At 41.7% G+C, this 19,498-nt stretch overlaps 1 protein-coding gene across 1 annotated transcript; it reads right to left on the bottom strand.

Annotated features, from left to right (window-relative positions):
- Positions 1-566: 566 nt before the first annotated feature.
- PCNA (proliferating cell nuclear antigen) lies at positions 567-9,027 on the bottom strand. Its single transcript, XM_079784897.1, has 6 exons — positions 8,596-9,027; positions 6,451-6,548; positions 6,213-6,280; positions 5,066-5,260; positions 2,175-2,298; positions 567-1,876 (listed from the first exon to the last, which is right to left on the bottom strand). The coding sequence occupies exons 1-6, from the start codon at positions 8,814-8,816 to the stop codon at positions 1,797-1,799; spliced, it is 786 nt and encodes a 261-aa protein (XP_079641023.1). The 5' UTR covers positions 8,817-9,027; the 3' UTR covers positions 567-1,796.
- Positions 9,028-19,498: the final 10,471 nt, after the last annotated feature.

The following is a 19,498-nucleotide window of genomic DNA, read 5'->3' as shown; positions in this document are numbered from 1 at the left end:
TGCGCGAGGGCCAGTGGTCGGCAGGAGACCGGGCTTTCTCGGAGGCGCCCCGTCCTGGGCTTGCAGCCGGCCCCCTCCACGCCCGCCCGCCCCGCCGGGCTGTCAGGCCCTGGACAAGCCACCTGTCTTTTCTGGCCTCAGGTAGTGGCGCCCCCCGCCCCCCCAAGGGGCCGAAGCCGATCCTGTCCGACCTGAGCTGCTGGGCCAACTGCCCAGGGCAGCCCCCCTTCCAAGGGGGCGAGTTGTAGTCCTTGCCAGTTATTACCTCACAGCTTCGCTCGAGTGGCCCCACTCTTGTACGTTTCCCTCTCCTAGTTCAGTGGTCGGCAAACTCATTAGTCAACAGAGCCAAATATCAACAGCACGATTGAAATTTGAGAGCCGAAAACCGACTTCTGCGCTTGGGCCACGAAGTGTCAATCGCACCACACCTGGTATTTTGTGGAAGAGCCACACTCAAGGGGCCAAAGAGCCCCATGTGGCTCGCGTGCTGCAGTTTGTCCTAGGCCATCAGGCCTTGCCCAGGTAAGAGAGGTCTGCCCACAAGAAACATTTTGCCACACGTGAAGCTTTTAAGTGTCAGCTTTATTAAGGTATAATTTACATAAAAGTACAATGGGATGAGGTTTAACAAATTCAGTCTTGGAACCATCCACCACCTGTCTAGATAAAACATTTTCATCACTCCAAAAAACTCCATCAGGCCCCTTTGCTGCCAATCTCCTTCCGCCCAGGCACACATAAGGTAATGGTTACCCACTGGATACAGTGAGTTCTAAAGTCCAATCACTAGAACTCAAGTCCAGCTACAACAAAGAAACCAGTTATTTAATCCAAACATAAAATATAATGGGGAAAAGGAATGTAATAAAACAGCCTTCAGTATGTAGGATGCCAATTTATGACCTTGTAAGCACAATTACTGGGAATGTTTAAATAGCCTGTTTCACAACTGCTGGGCCTTTTCACTTTCTCGGTTGAACCCAACACCCATAAGAGATAAGCCATTTTCATCCTTTACGGGGTAAGTCTCAAATAAAGCTATTTATACTCCTTGGGCCCTACCACAGATCTAGTAACTCTTATAAGTCTTGTAAAGTTCCCTAGGCTAAAGAAACACTGCCCTGTAACAATACTAGTCTTACAAACCGACCTAACTTTGAGTACATTAGGTTTCTGAAAGTGTTAGTCTTTGCTTACAAAAAAGACAAACTAATGAAACATAGAATTTGTTCTATTCTCCCATTCATTTCTTGAGCTCAAGTGAGAATACAAAAATAAATTTGACAACTGAATCTTCACAAATATCTTGTTACCTACAGCATTTGGAGTACTTTTTACGGCTATATTCTAATGTATTTATATCTGGCTGCTCTAGATTGAAAAAATATATAACATTTACACAAAAAAGGTAGCACTAATTGTAAATTCCCTAGGATACTTTCAACAGTCAAGGTTCAAATGAAGGCACTGTCCTGTGATATCTGAAATTCAAACTTTTATTTAAGTTGAAAACAATTATTAAAACTGCATTAATAGTCAAAACCCTTTGTTATAAAAATCCTAAAAACTATTTCTATATAAGGCAGAAGTAGTTCTAGGTTAATAAGACCAGATTTGACTTGAGACTATGCTTTAAATCGTAAAGAATGGAAAATAGGTTATTTACAGAAAACATTATCTACATATGTACTCAGGTACAAATTTGGTGACAAAAGAGACTTTTAAAAGCATGTTGAAATCTCAGAAGCAGTTCTCAAAGAGCTTAGTTTTGTTTCCTTGGATTTTAAAACCGCCTAAGATCCTTCTTCATCCTCGATCTTGGGAGCCAGATAGTACTTTAAATGTCCCATATCAGCAATTTTATACTCTACAACTGAAAGAAGACAGGAACATGGGTTAATTACTGAGATGTACCACATACATACCTACAAAACAAGATTTAGCCATTGCTGGTTTGGCTCAGTGGATAGCATATCGGCCTTCGAACCAAACAGTCCCTGGTTCGATTCCCAGTCAGGGCAGCACATGCCCTGGCTGTGGGCTCGATCCCCAGTGGGGGGGCGTGCAGGAGGCAGCCAATCAATGATTCTCTCTCATTGATGTTTCTATCTCTCTCCCTCTCTGAAGTCAATAAAAATATATTAAAAACAAGATTTAACAAATTATCTTACCAAGGGGTACATCTGCAGACATACTGAGTGTTACTGTAGGAGAGAGTGGAGTAGCTTTTGTAAAGAAGTTCAGATATCTCAGTGCAAAAGTTAGCTGGACTGGCTCATTCATCTCTATGGCAACCTAAGGGGAAAAAGCAAATGATTCATCATACTGAAAAAAATGTCAAGAAAGTTACAACATATTCATTAATTATATTTAAAAAAACTTATTACATAGGAGGGTGATATACAACTAATTTAGAAAATAGGTTAATAAAGCAAAACAACCAACTATTTAGCTGTATATGAACCAAATTTCAGGAAACCAAATTAGGTAATAAGAGCATTTATTTATGGAAGTATCTCTAGAAAATAAACCAGCTAATAAATAAAGGAATGAAATATATTAATATATTACAACTCTGCTAAACATAATGACTTAATGAATTTAGACAATGACTATTTATAGGTGCTAAAAATCACAAAAAGGTATTCAGATACCCCATGACTCCCACCATAAGTACACAGCACCATCTATTAAGTATTCTTGATATCCTACCCCTAAAACAAAGAAACCCTGAATATCAAGCCTCAAGAGCTATAGCTACTAATTTATAGGAAATAGAAGGTAGAGGAACATATTAATTGACATAAGGAATGAAATTGGCAAAATCCAGACTCTGGGAGGCTCAATGACAAATGACCTAGTTTTTTTCAACAAGTGAAATTGTAATGGAGAGGCAAAAACAAATTGGAAAACCAATGGATTGAAAACAACTGCAATGCAATGTTATGTACCTTCTTAAAATTTTGATTCAAGCAATTTTGACGTGACCAAGGAAATAGGAACACCGAAAATTGCCTTAATATTGAATAATTTTCTTATAGTATGTGGTAAAGTTTAATGTAATATTACAATGTAATATTAAACTTTAATATTACCTCAAGTAATATTAAAATGTTTACAGATGAACTGTTAGAAAATTTTTAAAATCAAAGTTGGAAGGGGAGTGAAATGTAATTTAGGAGACAGATAAAGGTTGGAATTAGTCCCTACGGTTTTGCTTATTTAATAGACTTTGAAAAAGTATTTAGACTGGCACCAGAGGAATGGTGACCTGAGAGATTCCCCTTGAAGTTTAAACAATTTGAACAGCTGTAACTCAAAGGATTCCCTGCTCAATGAACAAACATACCTGAGATCCACATATTGAAACATCTAAAGAATCTTCCTGCTCATTATTAAAGAATCCATAACAGATATTACTACTACTAAATTCATGTTGCAGAGAGAATATGTGAAGGTGCATTACCATGATGTGCATTGAAATTATGGTCATAAGCCTATCTAGGTTGTATATAAAATATGTTCATTTAGTGTGGGAGTGTTTTTATACAGATTTAAGAATAAATGTGAGCCCTGGCTAGGCAGCTCATTTGGTTCCGATGTCCCCCTCCTTTAAAAAATCAATTAAAAAATAAATCTGAAAATAAATTAAAACCACCCTTTTATTTTCTTATGTATTGTCAGCTTTATTGTTGGACATTCAATATTAAAAATAGAGAAGTCTTTATTTAAACGGAGTTTACCTTCATTTAATCTGTGGGCTGACTGCTCAAGCAAGGGATAAGAAAATACCTAATCTTTACTATAAACTTACAATATGCTAGATACTGTGTTAAGCACTTTGAATGTTACACTTAATCCTAATAATCTCGAAATAAGGCCCTTTAATTGTTCTTGATTTACACAGTTAACTGATGTTCACAGGCTAGCAAGTTTTATTTTAGTACAATTACCAAATTTTAGTTTATAATACTCTAATAATAAAAAACAAACACCTGATTACAGGAAAACCTTATTTTAAGGATATTTAGGAAATAGTGTGTTATTTTTTTGTTAAATGTGGATTACACAGGAGCTCCTAACAGCTAGATTTTTACCCCTAATTAGATCCTTTTGTTGAGGTATCCTGTGCTGAATTACTTGGTAAAAGCAGAGTAAATACCTCCAGAAACCTAAAGGTTAGACACCTAGTGTCTCAATCCTATTCTTAACACGTTAAGCGCCCAGTCAGTCACCGGTGACTGACACTATACTTTCCGTCCAGAAGACAAAACAGGCTGGGCACTTAACGTGTTAAGACTATGTGTGCGTTTGATACACCAACACATTGTTCAGTGATTTTATAAAGGAAACATTGAATTTGCATTCCCTGCTTACAAATTATAAATTAGATGGCACTTATAAATCACTTGCAGATTTCAACAATATCTTCCACTTTTTACAAATTGTAAAAATGCAATTTTGTCTATTTTTCTCTCGAGTTTTCTCTAATTTTTATCTTGCTATAGAGAATGTTTATCATGTCCCTCCTCCCCCTTTAATGTTAAAACTGAACCCCCAATGTTATGGTATTCAGAGGTGGGGCCTTCATGAATAGAATTATGTCCTTATAAGAGACCCCAGCCCGGCTGGCGTGGTTCAGTGGTTGAGCATCGACCTATGAAACAGGTGGTCATGGTTCAATTCCCAGTCAGGGCACACTTGCCTGGGGTTACAGGCGAGATCCCCAGTAGGAGGTGTGCAGGAGGAAGCCAATCAATGATTCTCATCATTGATGTTTCTACCTCTCTAAAATAGAGTAAAAAGAAAGACCCTAGGAAGCTTCCTTGCCCCTTCCACCAGGTGAGAAGGCTGCGGTCTATGAATCAAGAAGCAGGTCCTCACCAGACACCACATATGCCAGCTTCCCAGCCTCCAAAACTGTGGGAAATAAAATTTCATTGCTTATAAGCAATCAGGTTTATGGTATTTTGTTATAGCAGCCCAAACAGACTAACCCAATATTAAGCAGTGTTGTAATTCTCTTCAAAGTATTTTTTCTGTTTATTTTATAATTACTTACAGCTTCCTCTTCTTTATCGACATTACTTGTTTGTGACAACTTAATATTTCCATTTCCAAGTTCCCCACTGGCAGAGAATTTCACTCCATCTTTTGCACAGGAAATTACAACAGCATCTCCAATATGACTGAGATCTCGGCATATACGCGCAAATTCACCAGAAGGCATCTTTACTACACAGCTATACTCCTGTTCCTATAAAACAAAATGAAACAACAAAAAACCCTAAAGATCAATTACTGGGAATTAAAAGATTTGGTAGGTACCATCTCGTCCTGAAGAATCAGCATCTAAAGGAGAACTCAGAATTACATTGAAACTTATTGTGTGACTTAAAGCACTGCAACCACAAAAAAGAAATGCAGATCTGAAACAAGTACGTTATAAGAATAATTATACTAAGAAAACAAAGTAGAGCTTAACCTTTTGCACTCGGATGTCGAGTGTGACTCGACACGGTTAGCATTAGAATAAAGGATCGAGAAAAAAGCAAGCGAGTGCAAAGGGTTAAACCTTTTAACAGTAAAATCCAGGGAAGTAGAGCTTCCCCAAATCATCCATCCTTCAGGGCTAAATCAAGAAGACATTAGAGCCTGGCTTGCACGGCTTAGTGGCTGAACGTGGACCTATGAACCAGGAGGTCATAGTTCCATTCCAGGTCAAGGGCACATGCCTAGGTTGTGGGCTCAATCCCCAGGGTGGGGTATGCAGGAGGCAGCCGATCAAGGATTCTTTCTCATCATTGATATTTTTCTATTTCTCTTTCCTCCCCGTCCTCTCTGAAATCAATAAAAAAAATTTTTTTTTTTTGAAAAGAGGACATTAGACTATGGCATAAGAACGATGGTGCAAGCGTGACTACTGCTTTCCAGGGAAGAGAATTTTAAGACTTTCCAACACTACCTCTCTCCTTTAATGTTGATAAACTTAATCTAATAAACTTTTGCCCCTTGGTTCTAAACTCTAATCTTAATACTCACTCAGCAACAATGAAGTCAACCAATGATCCATTTTTTTAAGAGTACTGTAACTCCACTTTGGAACATGCACCAGCAGATATATAGTTGTTAGAAAGTAGGCTTTAAATTATATTAACATATCTTAGGTAGCTATCATGTACAGTACACTCAATCAAACTGATACTCACTGGAATTCCAAGTTGTTCAACATCCAAATCCATTAACTTCATTTCATAATCTGAAACCTTTTCTTGGTCTACCAAAAGAAAGCAAACATTATTGAAGAAAAGCATGTAAGCTTATAACATGAAGTAAATCTTACTATAAGCCTCAAAAAACATTATTTTCAATTTTTCACAACTTTGAAAATACTGATGCTGCGTTTTAGTTTTCTTCAGGATAACTCAGTATAAGAGTATAACCTACTTGGAGCTTCAAATACGAGTGCCAAGGTGTCCGCATTATCTTCAGCCCTTAGGGTAATGATGTCTTCATTGCCAGCACATTTTAGTATCTTGGACATGCTAGAACAGAGAAGACACAGGATTTAAAATTGATGTAGAAGAATAAGAAAATGCTTCTTTTTCTTTGCTGTAGCCTTCCACAATTTATTAGAAACACCTGGTAATTAAAATCCAAGATGGTTAGCTCCTCTGATTCAAAGAGTCCCTCTGTTCAAACTACAAGACAAGTTACTTTCAAGGCTACATTTTTGTATAACCCTCCTCCTTGTTTTTACAACTCAGGGATAATTAATAGAAAGTCCTACACCCATTCTTCAAACAAGCCACTTTTGAACTCTTCATAACTTTTGCTCTAAGAATGGTTTGCAGGCTTTGAAAAAATACTGGTAAGACACCTCCCTAGGACATCTCTCCTGATTGTCTCCTAAATAACTAACTAAAACCCCCTAAGTCTGCTCAATTCCAACCTCCAAACTCCCCTCCCTTTCTTGTCACCTAACAACAGCAGCCATTACCCTTCAAAAGAGCAGTTGCAGTTTATTTCTTGCCCTTGTATTGATTAGCAGTACACCCACCCTTTCCCTTCTGCAAAGTAAAATAAACTCTCTATACATATCTTTTCTTTTAGTTTCGAACTCTTTCACATCCTGCCTCACCTGGCCAAAAGCCTAACAATCCACACCGTGTTAAGATTGTTAAAGAGTTTAAGACATTAAACAAGGAGTTACCATTTTTAGCCATCAGGCTGAAGAATGGGCAAGTTAGGCAAATGTACTCCAGGATGACCAGTAAACCGGTCCAGCCACTTTGGAATGCAATCTGGCAGCCTGCCACAGGTAATTTCCCCTTTTGAATATAAATGAAAAAGTAGTATATTCTGAACTGCAAATCCTCTTAGTGGCTGAGTAAGTAATTGGACCACGACGACCATTAAAAACAATAAAAGACATGCCATGCGTTAGAGACAGCCCCCTCAGTCAGTGGGAGGGGGCTGTTCCCAACCTCGATTCTTGTCTTTTCATATAAATGAATTTATATGAGAGACCTTGACTGTGTTTTGAAAAGCCAATTTATTAATGCATGCACCTTTATTGAAAAAGCAAAGCAGGCAAATACTTCTGGCTTATGAAGCGCAGATGGGCTCTCAGCTAATTTGAAGAGCGAGCCAGTCTATAGGTTTCAAAATTCCTTTGCTGGAATATTCTGGCATAGATTAATTCTCGAGGATCCTTTTTACTTTGTGACCTCAGAATTCATGAGAAGCACCTGGCAACTTTATCTTGCCAAACCTTGAGACTGCTGGCTTCTCTGCTTAGGGAATAAAACTGCCTTTTTTCTCTTTCCCCCCTCCCTTTCTGCATTCTCTCATTAGGGAGCTTTTTAACCATTTGCTCTCAAGTATCCTTGGCTGGCGAAGATAATGGCTTGTTATTTACAAGCTGGCTGTGAAGTGCCCACACTGTTTGGCCTTGTTTTAACTTTCCCCATTTTCCCTGCCCTAGAATCCTGCAACAGCATGTAGAACGGGTAAATATTTCTCATAAGGTTTCAAAACTTTAAACACGTATATATACTAGATAGTGATCAAAAAGTTGCAAGCCACTGCCCTGGAGAAATCTTTCCCCAAGTTCAAGAGGGTGATCACTACAACTTTGTAATAAAAGACCAGAAATAAGCTCTTGTCCCTAAGTAAGGAGACAAGTAGGGAACACTATAAAGCGGTTCAAGTCATCCACGACTGGGGATGGGCGGGGGCGGCCTAGTAGAGAGTCAACGGGGATAAGAAGGAAACATATGTAATATTTTCAACACTAAAGCTCTTAAAAGAAGTGTGTCTTCCTGGCAGCCCGGGGAAGCCCGTCATTTTCCCGCCACCGCCCGCTTTGTGACTATGGCGCGGAGAGAGCGAGTTCCCGCCTCGGCCAGCGCGGGCTTTCGGAACCGCGCGCTCCACTGGGTCCCGCCCCCCAGGCACAGCAGGCCAATGCGAAGGCGGGATGGCCCACACCAGCCAATGAGGGCCCGCTCAGAGAAGCTCCCGCCAAGAGGGGGAGGGAATGGGAGTGAGGGGACGAGGGCCCGGCTCCCCCGCCGCTCCCGGGCTCACCTGGTGAGGTTCACGCCCATGGCCAGGTTGCGGTCGCAGCGGTACGTGTCGAAGCCCTCAGAGCGCAGGGTGAGCTGCACCAGAGAGACGTGGGACGAGTCCATGCTCTGCAGGTTCACGCCGCTCGAGCTGATGTCCCAGCAGGCCTCATTGATGAGGTCCTTCAGCGCCTCCAGCACCTTCTTCAGGATGGAGCCCTGGACCAGGCGCGCTTCGAACATGGTGGCGGAGTCGCAACGACGCGGCTAGAGGCGAAGTGAAGGAGGAAGAGGAGCCGGCCTAGGCTTGACAGAGCGAGCGGGCTGCCGCAGCGGTGAGAGCCTGAGACGTAGGACGATCACCAGAACGCTCCGCTCGCAACCGTTTAATACCGCCGGGTCTGCGAGCGTGCACTCCCCGCCTCTGCGTCCCGTGACCGTACGTCACCACGCTGCCCCGCCCACCCCTGGGCGGGAGGTTCCAGGACTAATCGTGTGCCTAGTTCGCGCTAAGCCCGCCCTCCTTGGCCACCCATTGGAGGATGAGAGTGGGTGAGGGAGGGATAGGAACGCTGCGCCTTCGGGGGCGGGCGGAACGCCGCCTGGTAGGAGCGCCAGCCTTTTTGTCACTGCGGAGTCTGAACGCTGGACAAGTCCGGGCAGCACTGAGGCTCAGGCGCGGGGTCCACGAGCTCCAGTTTTGTCTTGCCTACTTAGCCCCTGCTTCGGGGACAGAGAGTTGCCAGCCCCTGTCGGGCGGGAAAGACGCCTTGTAGCCTGAGGAAAACATTTGCTTTAAGTGTGCACTTACGTGATGTGGTCCTAAAAGGCAAACGATGTAAGGTGTACAGTTATGACAACAAAATTCTCAGCTCCCACCACCATCTCTTTAAAACCCTTACACACACGCACCAGGCTCGTATCACAATCGTTTCTGTATACAGCTTTCTTAGCTGCTTTTTCTATAAATACACGTGTGTTTTTTTTTTAAAAAAAACTGGGTTCATACCGTTAACACTTATGCAATGTACTTAATAAAGTATATTTAGTTTTATGCCACGTACATTTTTTTAATGAATACCTTTTAAAAAGGTGGAGAAACACAGGCATACCTCGGAGATAAGTGCGGTTCCTTCCATACCACGGCAATAAAGCCAGAAAGGCAGTCTAGAGGGATATTTTTGCTGGAAGAGGGAGGGTTTTGCCACACCTGGGGAAGGCAATAAAGCGAATCGCAATATCTGTATCTTAGGTTTGCAACCTAATTGACCAATTTCTTGTAATTACAAACACCTTTGGACACGTAGGTGGTTTTTCAAGATCAACTCCTTGAACTAGCATTGCTGGCTGGAAGAGTATACACATTAAATATTTGATTATTGTTTTGTTTTGTTTTTTAATCCTTATTGTTGGAAGTATTACATATGCCCCCCCCCCCTTTTTCCTCCCATTGACTCCCTCCAGCCCTCTACCCCAGGCCTTCACCACCCTATTGTCTGTTCATGGGTTATGCATATATGCATACAAGGTCCTTGGTTGATTACTCTCCCCCCTCCCTTCCTCTCCTTCCCTCCCAGATTCCGCACTCTGTTCCATGCTTCAATGTCTCTGGATCTGGATTCACTCCGTTCATCAGTTTATTTTTATTTTGTTAGATTCCACATAAGAATGAGATCATATGACACTTGTCTTTCTCTTGACTGACGTATTTCACTTAGCATGATACTCTCCAGGTCCCTCCATGCTGTCTGAAAGGTAAGAGATTCTTCTTTTTTTACTGCTGCATAGTATTCCATGGTATAAATGTACCACAGCTTTTTTATCCACACAGCTACTGATGGGCACTTGGGATGTTTCCAGATCTTAGCTATTGTAAATTGTGCTGCTATGAACATAGGGGTGCATACATTCTTTCTGTCTGGTGTTTCAGGTTTTGTTTTTTTTTAATTTAAATTCTTTATTGTTTAAATGTTTCAGGTTTCTTAGGATATATTCCTAGGAGTGGGATCACTGGGTCAGATGGCAGTTCCATATTTAATTTTTTGAGGAAAATCCATACAGTTTTCCATAGTGGCTACACCAGTCTGCATTCCCACCAGCAGTGTACTCTCCACCAGCACTTGTCATTTGTTGACTTGTTGATGGTAGCCATTCTGACAGGTGTGAAGTGATACCTTATTGTCGTTTTAATTTGCATCTCTCTGATGATCAGTGACTTTGAGCATTTTTTCATATGTCTCTTGGCCATCTGCATGTTCACTTTGGAGAAGGGTCTATTTAGGTCCTTTGCCCATTTTTTAAGTGGATTGTTTGTCTTCCTTTTGTTAAACTGTATGAGTTCCTTATATTTTTAGATATTAAACCTTTATCAGATGTATCATTGCCAAATATGTTCTCCCATACAGTGGGCTCCCTTTTTTGTTTTGTTGATGGTTTCTTTTGTGTGCAGAAGCTTTCTATGTTGATGTAGTCCCATTTGTTTATCTTCTCCTTTGTTTCCTTTGCCCTAGGATATGTATCTGTAAACAAAATATTTTATTATTGTTGCTAAATTGACCTCTAAAGACTGCAATTTATATTTTAGCCAAGACTATGAGCATGCTCATTTCCCCTGATTTTTCTAACTATAGAAATTTTCACTTGTGTGAAAATTTCAACTTGCATATTTAAAAAGTGTTACACAAAAAAGAAATAAATAAAAAGTGTTACAAGTTGGACATTTTTCATATGTATCTTGACCATTGCAAGTTTATATTTTTTCCATTAAACTGTCCTTTTCACATTGATTAAAAGGAGCACTTTTGCCCTCGCTGGTTTGCCTTAGTGGATAGAGTGTCAGCCTGCAGACCGGAGGGTCCCAGGTTCGATTCCAGTCAAGGGCACATGCCTGAGTTGTGGGCTCGGTCCAACGTGCAGAAGGCAGCAATCAATAATTCCCTCTCATCATTAATGTTTCTATCTCTCCCTTCCTCTCTGAAATCAATAAAAATATATTTTTAAAAATAATAAAGTGGTTGATTCAGTTAAGGAAAAAAAATTATTGCCTCATTGTCATGAGCAAGGTGTAGTTTGTTTTTTTTTAAAGGAGCACTTTATATGTTAACTAGAGGCCCGTTGCACGAAGATTCCTGCAATAGGCCTTCCTTCTCCTGGCTGCCGGCACCGGTTTTCCTCTGGCACCTGGAACCCAGGCCTTTGTTCTGGCTGCCGCCTTTCGCTCTGGCAGGAGCCTTCAGTCTTCTCTGTTCCGGTGGAGCGCCACTCCTGTAGCTCTCTCCGCCCCCCACCCTCCTCCTCATAGCATGCGTCCCGCCCCGCCCGGCCGCTCTGCACCTGCGTATGCAAATCAACCCGCCATCTTTGTTGGGTTAATTTGCATACTCTTATTGGCTGGTGGAGGTATGGTCAATTTGCATATTTCTCTTTTATTAGTGTAGATCATTTCCCCATTATATATATTCTTCCCCCAGCTTCATTATTCCTTTTTCACTTTCATTACAGCATTTTTCCTTAGTTGCACTTGATATTTTATCTTGGTCTGTAGAATTCCTTAGTTTTTCTACAATGTGTCAAGGATTTAGCTTTACTTACCATGTTCAGAGAATTTTGAGTCCTGAATCAGAAGATTCATGTATTTCATTAAGTCCAGAATAATCTCAACCATATGGCTTCAAATATTAACTTTTCTACTCTATTCTCTTCCTCTGTTATTTCTATTAGATGCATCTATTTCACGGAATTTAAAAAAAATATATCTTTATTGATTTCAGAGAGGAAAGGAGAGGGAGAGTTAGAAACATCAATGATGAGAGAGATGAGAGAGAATCATTGATTGGCTGCCTCCTGCACACCCCCTACTGGGGATTGAGCCTGCAATGGAGGCATGTGCCCTTGACTGGAATCAAACCAGGGTCCCTTGAGTCCACAGTCCAGTGCTCTATTCACTGAGCCATACCGACTAGGGCAAGGGGGGGTGTTCTCGTTTTATTGAGGTATAATTGACATAATAGAACTCAAAAGTCTTTGATATATCTGGAACATATTGAACAATGGTGAGAGTGGTGCAAAGTGATTTTGCAAACAAAGGCAGGGGTGAAATCTTATAGGACTTTGAAAGCCCTCTGTAAATACATGGGGAAGTTATCAAAAGAAGGTCTTTGACATGATTCAATGTGTGATTTAAGACGATCACTTTAATATCTGGTAATGGTGCTATTCCAATCAGTGAGAGAAAGAATGAATTAAGTAAATTATGACCAAACAATTGGTTAAACTTCTAGACTCTTCCTAGTAACTGTTCACTGACATAAATTCCGGGTAAAAATTTAAAATGTAAATAAATGTAAACCAAATAAGAAATGAAAAATTAGGCTCTTGGAGGGGTGGCTCAGTTGGTTAGAGCATTGTCCCAATACACCAATGTTTCAGGTTTGATTAGGGCACATATAGGAATCAATCAATGAATGCATAAATAACTAGAACAAGAAATCAATGTTTCTCTCTCAAATCAATAAATTTAAAAAGGATTTGGGAAAGTATTTTAGTAAGTAATTATGAGATTTTGCTGTGGCTTCTAAACATATAAGGCAAAAAAAAACCTATTAAAACATAAGTTTTAAAACTTCAGTATGCCTAAGAGCACTGTGTTGGTTCATATACTTGGTTTCCATGACACAGAACCCAATTCAAACTGACTAAGAGAAAAGGGGAATTAAAGCATGTAAACAAAAGCCAGAGGTGTTTGGCTTCCAGTGTTCTCAGTAAATGTATGAATAAAAATGGTTGGCCATATTAATAAAGAAATAGAAATTAAAGGGAGATAGAATTTTAACCTACCAAATTAATAAAAGTTGTGCTAACACCCACTTGTTAGGAAGGATTCAAGAAAGTGGGCACTTCCATGCATTAAAGATCTCTATATAAAAAGCTAAATGACCGTCCGACTGTTCGGTACCTATGACACCCACTGATCACTAGGGGGCAGACGCTCAATGCAGGAGCTGCTGACTTGCACCCAGGAACCAGATAGGAGGGAGCCCGATTCCTCCTGGGGCTGCGCGATTCCACCTTTGGCTGTGGGTTATGTTGTTCCTGGGGCACTGTCAGCCCGAATCTGGTTTACTGCACACTTGCGTTTGCATTCCACACCCTGTACAACAGCAACTTTGCAGATTGTCCTCTTGCACTCCAGGACCCCTTGGGGGATGTTGGAGAGGCAGTTTTGGCCCCATCCCCGCAGGCCAGGCCAAGGAACCCATTCTGATGAGGGACCCCTGCTCACTCCACAGACACCCTTCGAGCCACGGCGCTGCCCCAGGAATTCTAATTAATTTCCTTTCAATGTGCATGAATCCGTGCACCAGGCCACTAGTAGGAGTATAAATAGGCATAATTTTTCTAGTGGTAATTTGGAAATGTGTATGGAAAGCCTTAGAATGTTATTTATTCTTTGGCACAGAAACTTAATCTCTAGGATTGTTTTCCTAAAGAAGTAATTAGAGGTACTTACCAAGATGAGGCATGTTTAAGAATGATTCTTACAGAGTTATGAATAATTCCCCTGAAATTGGAAATAACCTTGAGTTCTAATATGGTCTTTCTTAGGTAAATTATGATAAATCTGCAAGATGAATGGAATATAACCTTTCTTTTTTATTTACTTATTGATTTTTTAGAGAGAGGAATAGAGAGGGAGAAGAAGATGGAGAGGGAGAGACATCGATTTGTTGTGCCACTTATTTATGCATTCACTGGTTGATTCTTGTATATGCTTTGATGGGAACCTGCAACCTTGTCATATAGGGACAATGCTCTAACCAACTGAGCTACCTGGCCAGGGCCCCATATAGCCTTTCAAATACCATTCTTAAAGGGCATTTAATGATAAAAAGAAAAGTCAGGTTATGAAACAGTACAAACAATAGTATTCCAATTTTCTAAAATTCTTTTATCTGGGTGTAAGTGCACAGAAAGTAGGATGAAAAGGCAAGAATATAAATATTGGGGGGTGAGGGATATAGAACAGGGTATCCTATCTAATAAAAGAGTAATATGCAAATTGACCATCACTTCAACACACAATATGGCTGCTCCCATGTGGTCAAAGATCCTGCCCCCATGTGGACACAAGATGGCCACCACAAGAAAGCCAGCAGGGGAGGGCAGTTGGGAGGGACCAGGCCTGCAAGGGAGGGGCAGTTGAGAGGGACCAGGCCTGCAAGGGAGGGCAGTTGGAGGCGATCAACCCTGCAGGGGAAGGCAGTTAGGGGTGACCAGGCCGGCAGAGGAGGAAAGTTGGGGGCAAACAGGCTGGCAGGGGAGCAGTTAGGCATCAATCAGGCTGGCAGTGGAGTGGTTAGGGGGTGATCAGGCTGGGAGGCAGAAGCGGTTAAGGGCAATCAGGAAGGCAGGCAGGTGAGCAGTTGGGAGCCAGCAGTCCTGGATTGTGAGAGGGATGTCCAACTGCCCGTTTAGGCCCAAGGGGTCCCAGATTGGAGAGGGTGCAGGCTGGTCTGAGGGAAACCTCCCCCTCCGTGCACGAATTTCGTGCACCGGGCCTCTAGTGGGGGGATAAATGGTGATGGAAAGAGACTTGACTTGGGGTGGTGAACACACAATACAATATGTATTATAGAATTGTACATCTGAAACCTATATAATTTTATTAACAGACTAGAGGCCCGGTGCACGAAATTCGTGCACTTGGGGGGGGTGTCCCTCAGCCTAGCCTGTGCCCTCTCACAGTCCGGGACCTCTCAGGGGATGTCCCCAGGGGGATCTGGCCTAAGCCAGCAGTCAGACATCCCTCTCGCAATCTGGGACCCCTTGCTCCTTACTGCCCCCTGCAGCGGAGGCGGAAGAGGCTCCCGCCACCACCGCTGCTCTTGCCAGCCATGAGCCCGGCTTTTGACTGAGCGGCGCTTCCCCTGTGGGAGCACACTGACCACCAGGCGGCAGGTCCTGCATTGACTGTCTGCTCCCTGGTGGTCAGTGCCCATCATAGCGACCAGTCATTCTGCCATTCAGTCAATTTGCATATATTAGGGTTTTATTATATAGGACTAGAGGCCCAATGCACGAAATTCGTGCAAGAGTAGGCCTTCGCAGCCATGGCTGCCTGGATCCTTCCCTCGCAGCCATGGCGGGTGCAGCCCCAGCTTCGTCCCTGAAGGACATCCGATCTAATTAGCATATTACACTTTTATTATTATAAATATTGCCTCAATAAATTTAATAAAAAAGTTTAAAAAAGAATATAAATATTAACAGTAATTATCTGTGGCTGATGGTACCACAAATGATTTTAATACTTTTCATTGTACTTTTCTGCATTTTCTAGTGTCTTCATCAACCATATATTGTTGCTCAGAATGTGTTAATGAATATTGGGAGAAAAAGAAACTATTTTATATAAATTCTGACAAATTTCTTTACAAGGTAATATCATATATTAGAGTGATTCTCAATCCTGGCTGCAATTAGACTCACCTTGGGATTTTAATAATAACAAAAATCCATTTCCTCTTAGGTGCTTTCCAGAGATTGTTATGTAGCTCAGTTGGTGGGCCCTCTGTTAGTATTTTTGAGAAGTTCTCCAGTTAATTCTAATGAATAATCAGGACTGAAAGTTACTGTTTCAGCATGTGTGGTCAATAGATGAATAATTGTGCTGAAAGCCACCTGCCCCCACCATGTAGACCAGTTGTTTGAAAAAGTAAGACCAAAGGTTTGTCAGAGGAAATTGACATTGTAGTATTTACGTGGACTGTCTAATAATCTAATAGGTCTGTAAGTTTGTGGGTGTGCATTATTTTTTTAAAATATATTTTAATTGATTTCAGAGAGGAAGGGAAAGGGAGAGAGAGATAGAAACATCAATGATGAGAGAGAATCACCAATTGGCTGCCTCCTGAATGCCCCCCGGTTGGGGATTGAGCCCACAACCTGGACAAGTGCCCTTGACCAGAATCGAACCGAGACCCTTCAGTCCACAGGCCAACACTATTCACACTGAGCCAAACTGGGTAGGTCAGGATTTGCATTCTTGAAACTTTAAGAAGTTTGTCAATTCTGTATAGCCCATTCTCAGTTCCATTTTTGCATGTTATCTCATTAAACAATTAATGAGGTTTTAGCTGAGATCACTTATCAAACTAAGAACTAGAAAGGTAATATGAAGGGCAGAATAAAGAGCAAATAAAGCCTGTTTTTGTTTATTGATGATTCTTTAAACAATAAATTGTTTATTGACAATTCTTCCCCTCTAAGAGAGGAAAAATACTATTCAGGGAACTGGATAATTTTCTTGCCACTTGTACCAATGCAGTTTTAAAAAAAATATATTTTATTGATTTTTTACAGAGAGGAGGGAAGAGGGATAGAGAATTAGAAACATCAATGAGAGAGAAACATCGATCAACTGCCTCCTGCACACTCCTCACTGGAGATGTGCCTGCAACCAAGGTACATGCCCTTGACCGGAATCAAACTTGGGACCCTTCAGCCTTCAGGCTGATGCTCTATCCACGGCGCCAAACAGGTTTGGGCCCAATGCAGTTTTTAAATATCAAGAAAGGGGGAAGTATTTTTATTATAGAATAATAATTATAGCAACAGCTGTCCACTCATGCTGAGCTCACAGTCAGCTTGCACATTCTGGGAGATGAAGAATCTCATGCTAGTTAGTTCTATTAATCAAAATAACATCTCAAAATAATGGAACTAACCAAGGAGTGTAATGAAATCGCTGTATATAAGATATGCCACAAACCTGGAAGAAATGACCCTAAAAGAAAGTGCTAATATGAGGAAAAGAAAAGAAAAATCAGGGATAGAGGAGGAGATGGAAGGTAATGTAAAGGAACAAAATTCTTCTTTGGTCTGCACGTGGGGGAGATTTTTATTTCTTTCTACAATTGATGGATAAGCCCTAAAGCTGACCTAAAGGTCTACTGGCATGACTTCCAGAAGTCTGAGTACCCGACCCATCTTCTCCACAGCACTGACTTCAAGAATCTACGTGGTCTTGAGTTCAGTTAGCCTGATGGGCCGAGTGTTATGGATGAGAAATTTCTTCAGGCCAAACTGTAGGGGGTTATCTACTTTAGTAATCATACTGAAACTCTGATCTAAGTAAACTGGTTCTCCAACCTCCTTTGTATTAGGTTGGGGTTGAAAAGGAACAGCTGAGCTTCTGGAAGAACTGATGTGATGTTTATTCACTCAGATGTGACCTCTCACCATTATGTACCCTAAAGGTGAGGATCTGGACACTAGCACCTTCACTTGTCTCAAGAGGATGACTTTTGTGGCACTCTCTGCATTCATGTCCTTCTAGTTTTTTTAGGTAATAAACCTTACTTAATTTACACAAGAAGTGACCACTGAAGAGTCAAAACGGTGATCACACAGTTCTCAACAGATTAGGAATTTTAAAATTAGCATCAGCATGTTATTTACTTTTACAAATAACATTAAAACAAAAGACAAAAGAAAACACAAAAGCAAAGCTTTATGTAAATAATTTACAGAGATAATAAATTGAAGGGAGTGGTCTGTTTCTCCAAATAAACCCAAACAAGTATTTGTGCAATGTTGTTAATACGAAAGAAAACATAATCTGTGTTCAGTGTTCTTCCACATTCATTTTACTGTCATGGTGAAGTACTATTACAGGAACTTGGAAATATACTCTTACAGAAATCTAGAATTCTATTTTCCCCAAACCCCACAGTTCAGATCAAAATTACTTATATGAAACTGTAATTCTTTTGTGTGCAAGCTTCTTTCCTTGTTAAATTACAATATGCTTAAGGACATAGACCTCATTTTATGCTTGTTTTACATCACTTACAAGACAGCGAACGAGGACCACTGAAGGCGATGCTTAAGTAACATAGGTTAGCATGGGCTTTGGTAAGAATCAGATCTGGCCCTCGCCGGTTTGGCTTAGTGGATACAGCATCGGCTTGAGGACCAAAGAGTCCTGGTTTCTATTCTGGTCAAGAGCACATGCCTGGGTTGCGGGCTCAATCCCCAGTGGGGGGCGTGCAGGAGGCAGCCAATCAGTGATTCTCTCTCATCATTGATGTTTCCCTCTCTCTCACTATCCCTTCCTCTCAGAAATCAATAACAGATCTGTGTTTTAATTCTTAGTGGACACTTTCTAGCTGTGAAACCTTGGCTAAATCATTTTCCTTTAGGAGAAAATTTAAACCCTTCCAGCAAATACTTAGGCTGTGTCAAGTACATAAGGGATTTGGCTGTGAACAAAGTTGGCAGTATTACTGTCCAAAAAAGGACCAGAAGACAGAAATTTGAAAAACCGAGGAAGATCCCTGCCAAGCTTTGTGCATATTAAATGAGATAGACTTAAGCAATTTACTTGGTTCATTGCCTAGCACATAATTAACGCTCAGTAAGTACTAGAGGCAACTTTGCAAAACAATGCAGACTGAAGTTTGGGTTTCACCTCCTTATCACGTGACGACCGCCTCTTACACAGTGGGCTCCCCAGGCCTCTTCACTCAGGACTTAACGAGCGTCTACATGCTGGAAGGAAAAGCCCTAGCTACGCAGGACACAAAGCCCAGAGCGGCCCCTGGATTGCCGCCTCTCACCTCCAGCAACCCGTTACCTCTAGGAGCTAGGGTGCCAGCGCCGGCCCTCCGCGGCCTGGCGGGAGCTCTCATTGGCTAGTCTTCCTCGGAAACTCACGCCTTTCCCCGCCCCCTCACGTTGCTGTCCAATGCACGCCTTTCTATCCCGCCCCTCCCTCACTGCCCCGCCTCCCTGCCGGGTTCGCGCCATTGGTGGATGTCCCTGCGCGCGTGCGCGCTTGCTCCCGGGCCCTGGCAAGAGGAGCGAGCGGGGCGGGGCGGGAGGAGGCCCACTGTGCTCCGCCCCGGTGAAAGGGCGGTGGCGCC

Source organism: Cnephaeus nilssonii (assembly GCF_951640355.1).
Source record: "Cnephaeus nilssonii genome assembly, chromosome: 11".
Lineage (NCBI taxonomy): Eukaryota > Metazoa > Chordata > Mammalia > Chiroptera > Vespertilionidae > Cnephaeus > Cnephaeus nilssonii.
The sequence above is the reverse complement of the archived record's forward strand: the minus strand, read 5'-3'. Positions and strand labels throughout refer to the sequence as shown.

Excerpts from the sequence above, each read along its gene's own strand:
- PCNA (XM_079784897.1), bottom strand. The coding sequence starts at position 8,816 with ATGTTCGAAGCGCGCCTGGTCCAGGGCTCCATCCTGAAGAAGGTGCTG. Across the intron at positions 6,549-8,595 it reads ATGGGCGTGAACCTCACCAG|CATGTCCAAGATACTAAAAT; the intron begins GTGAGCCCGGGA and ends TCTCTGTTCTAG. Across the intron at positions 5,261-6,212 it reads TTGAACAACTTGGAATTCCA|GAACAGGAGTATAGCTGTGT; the intron begins GTGAGTATCAGT and ends TTTGTTTTATAG.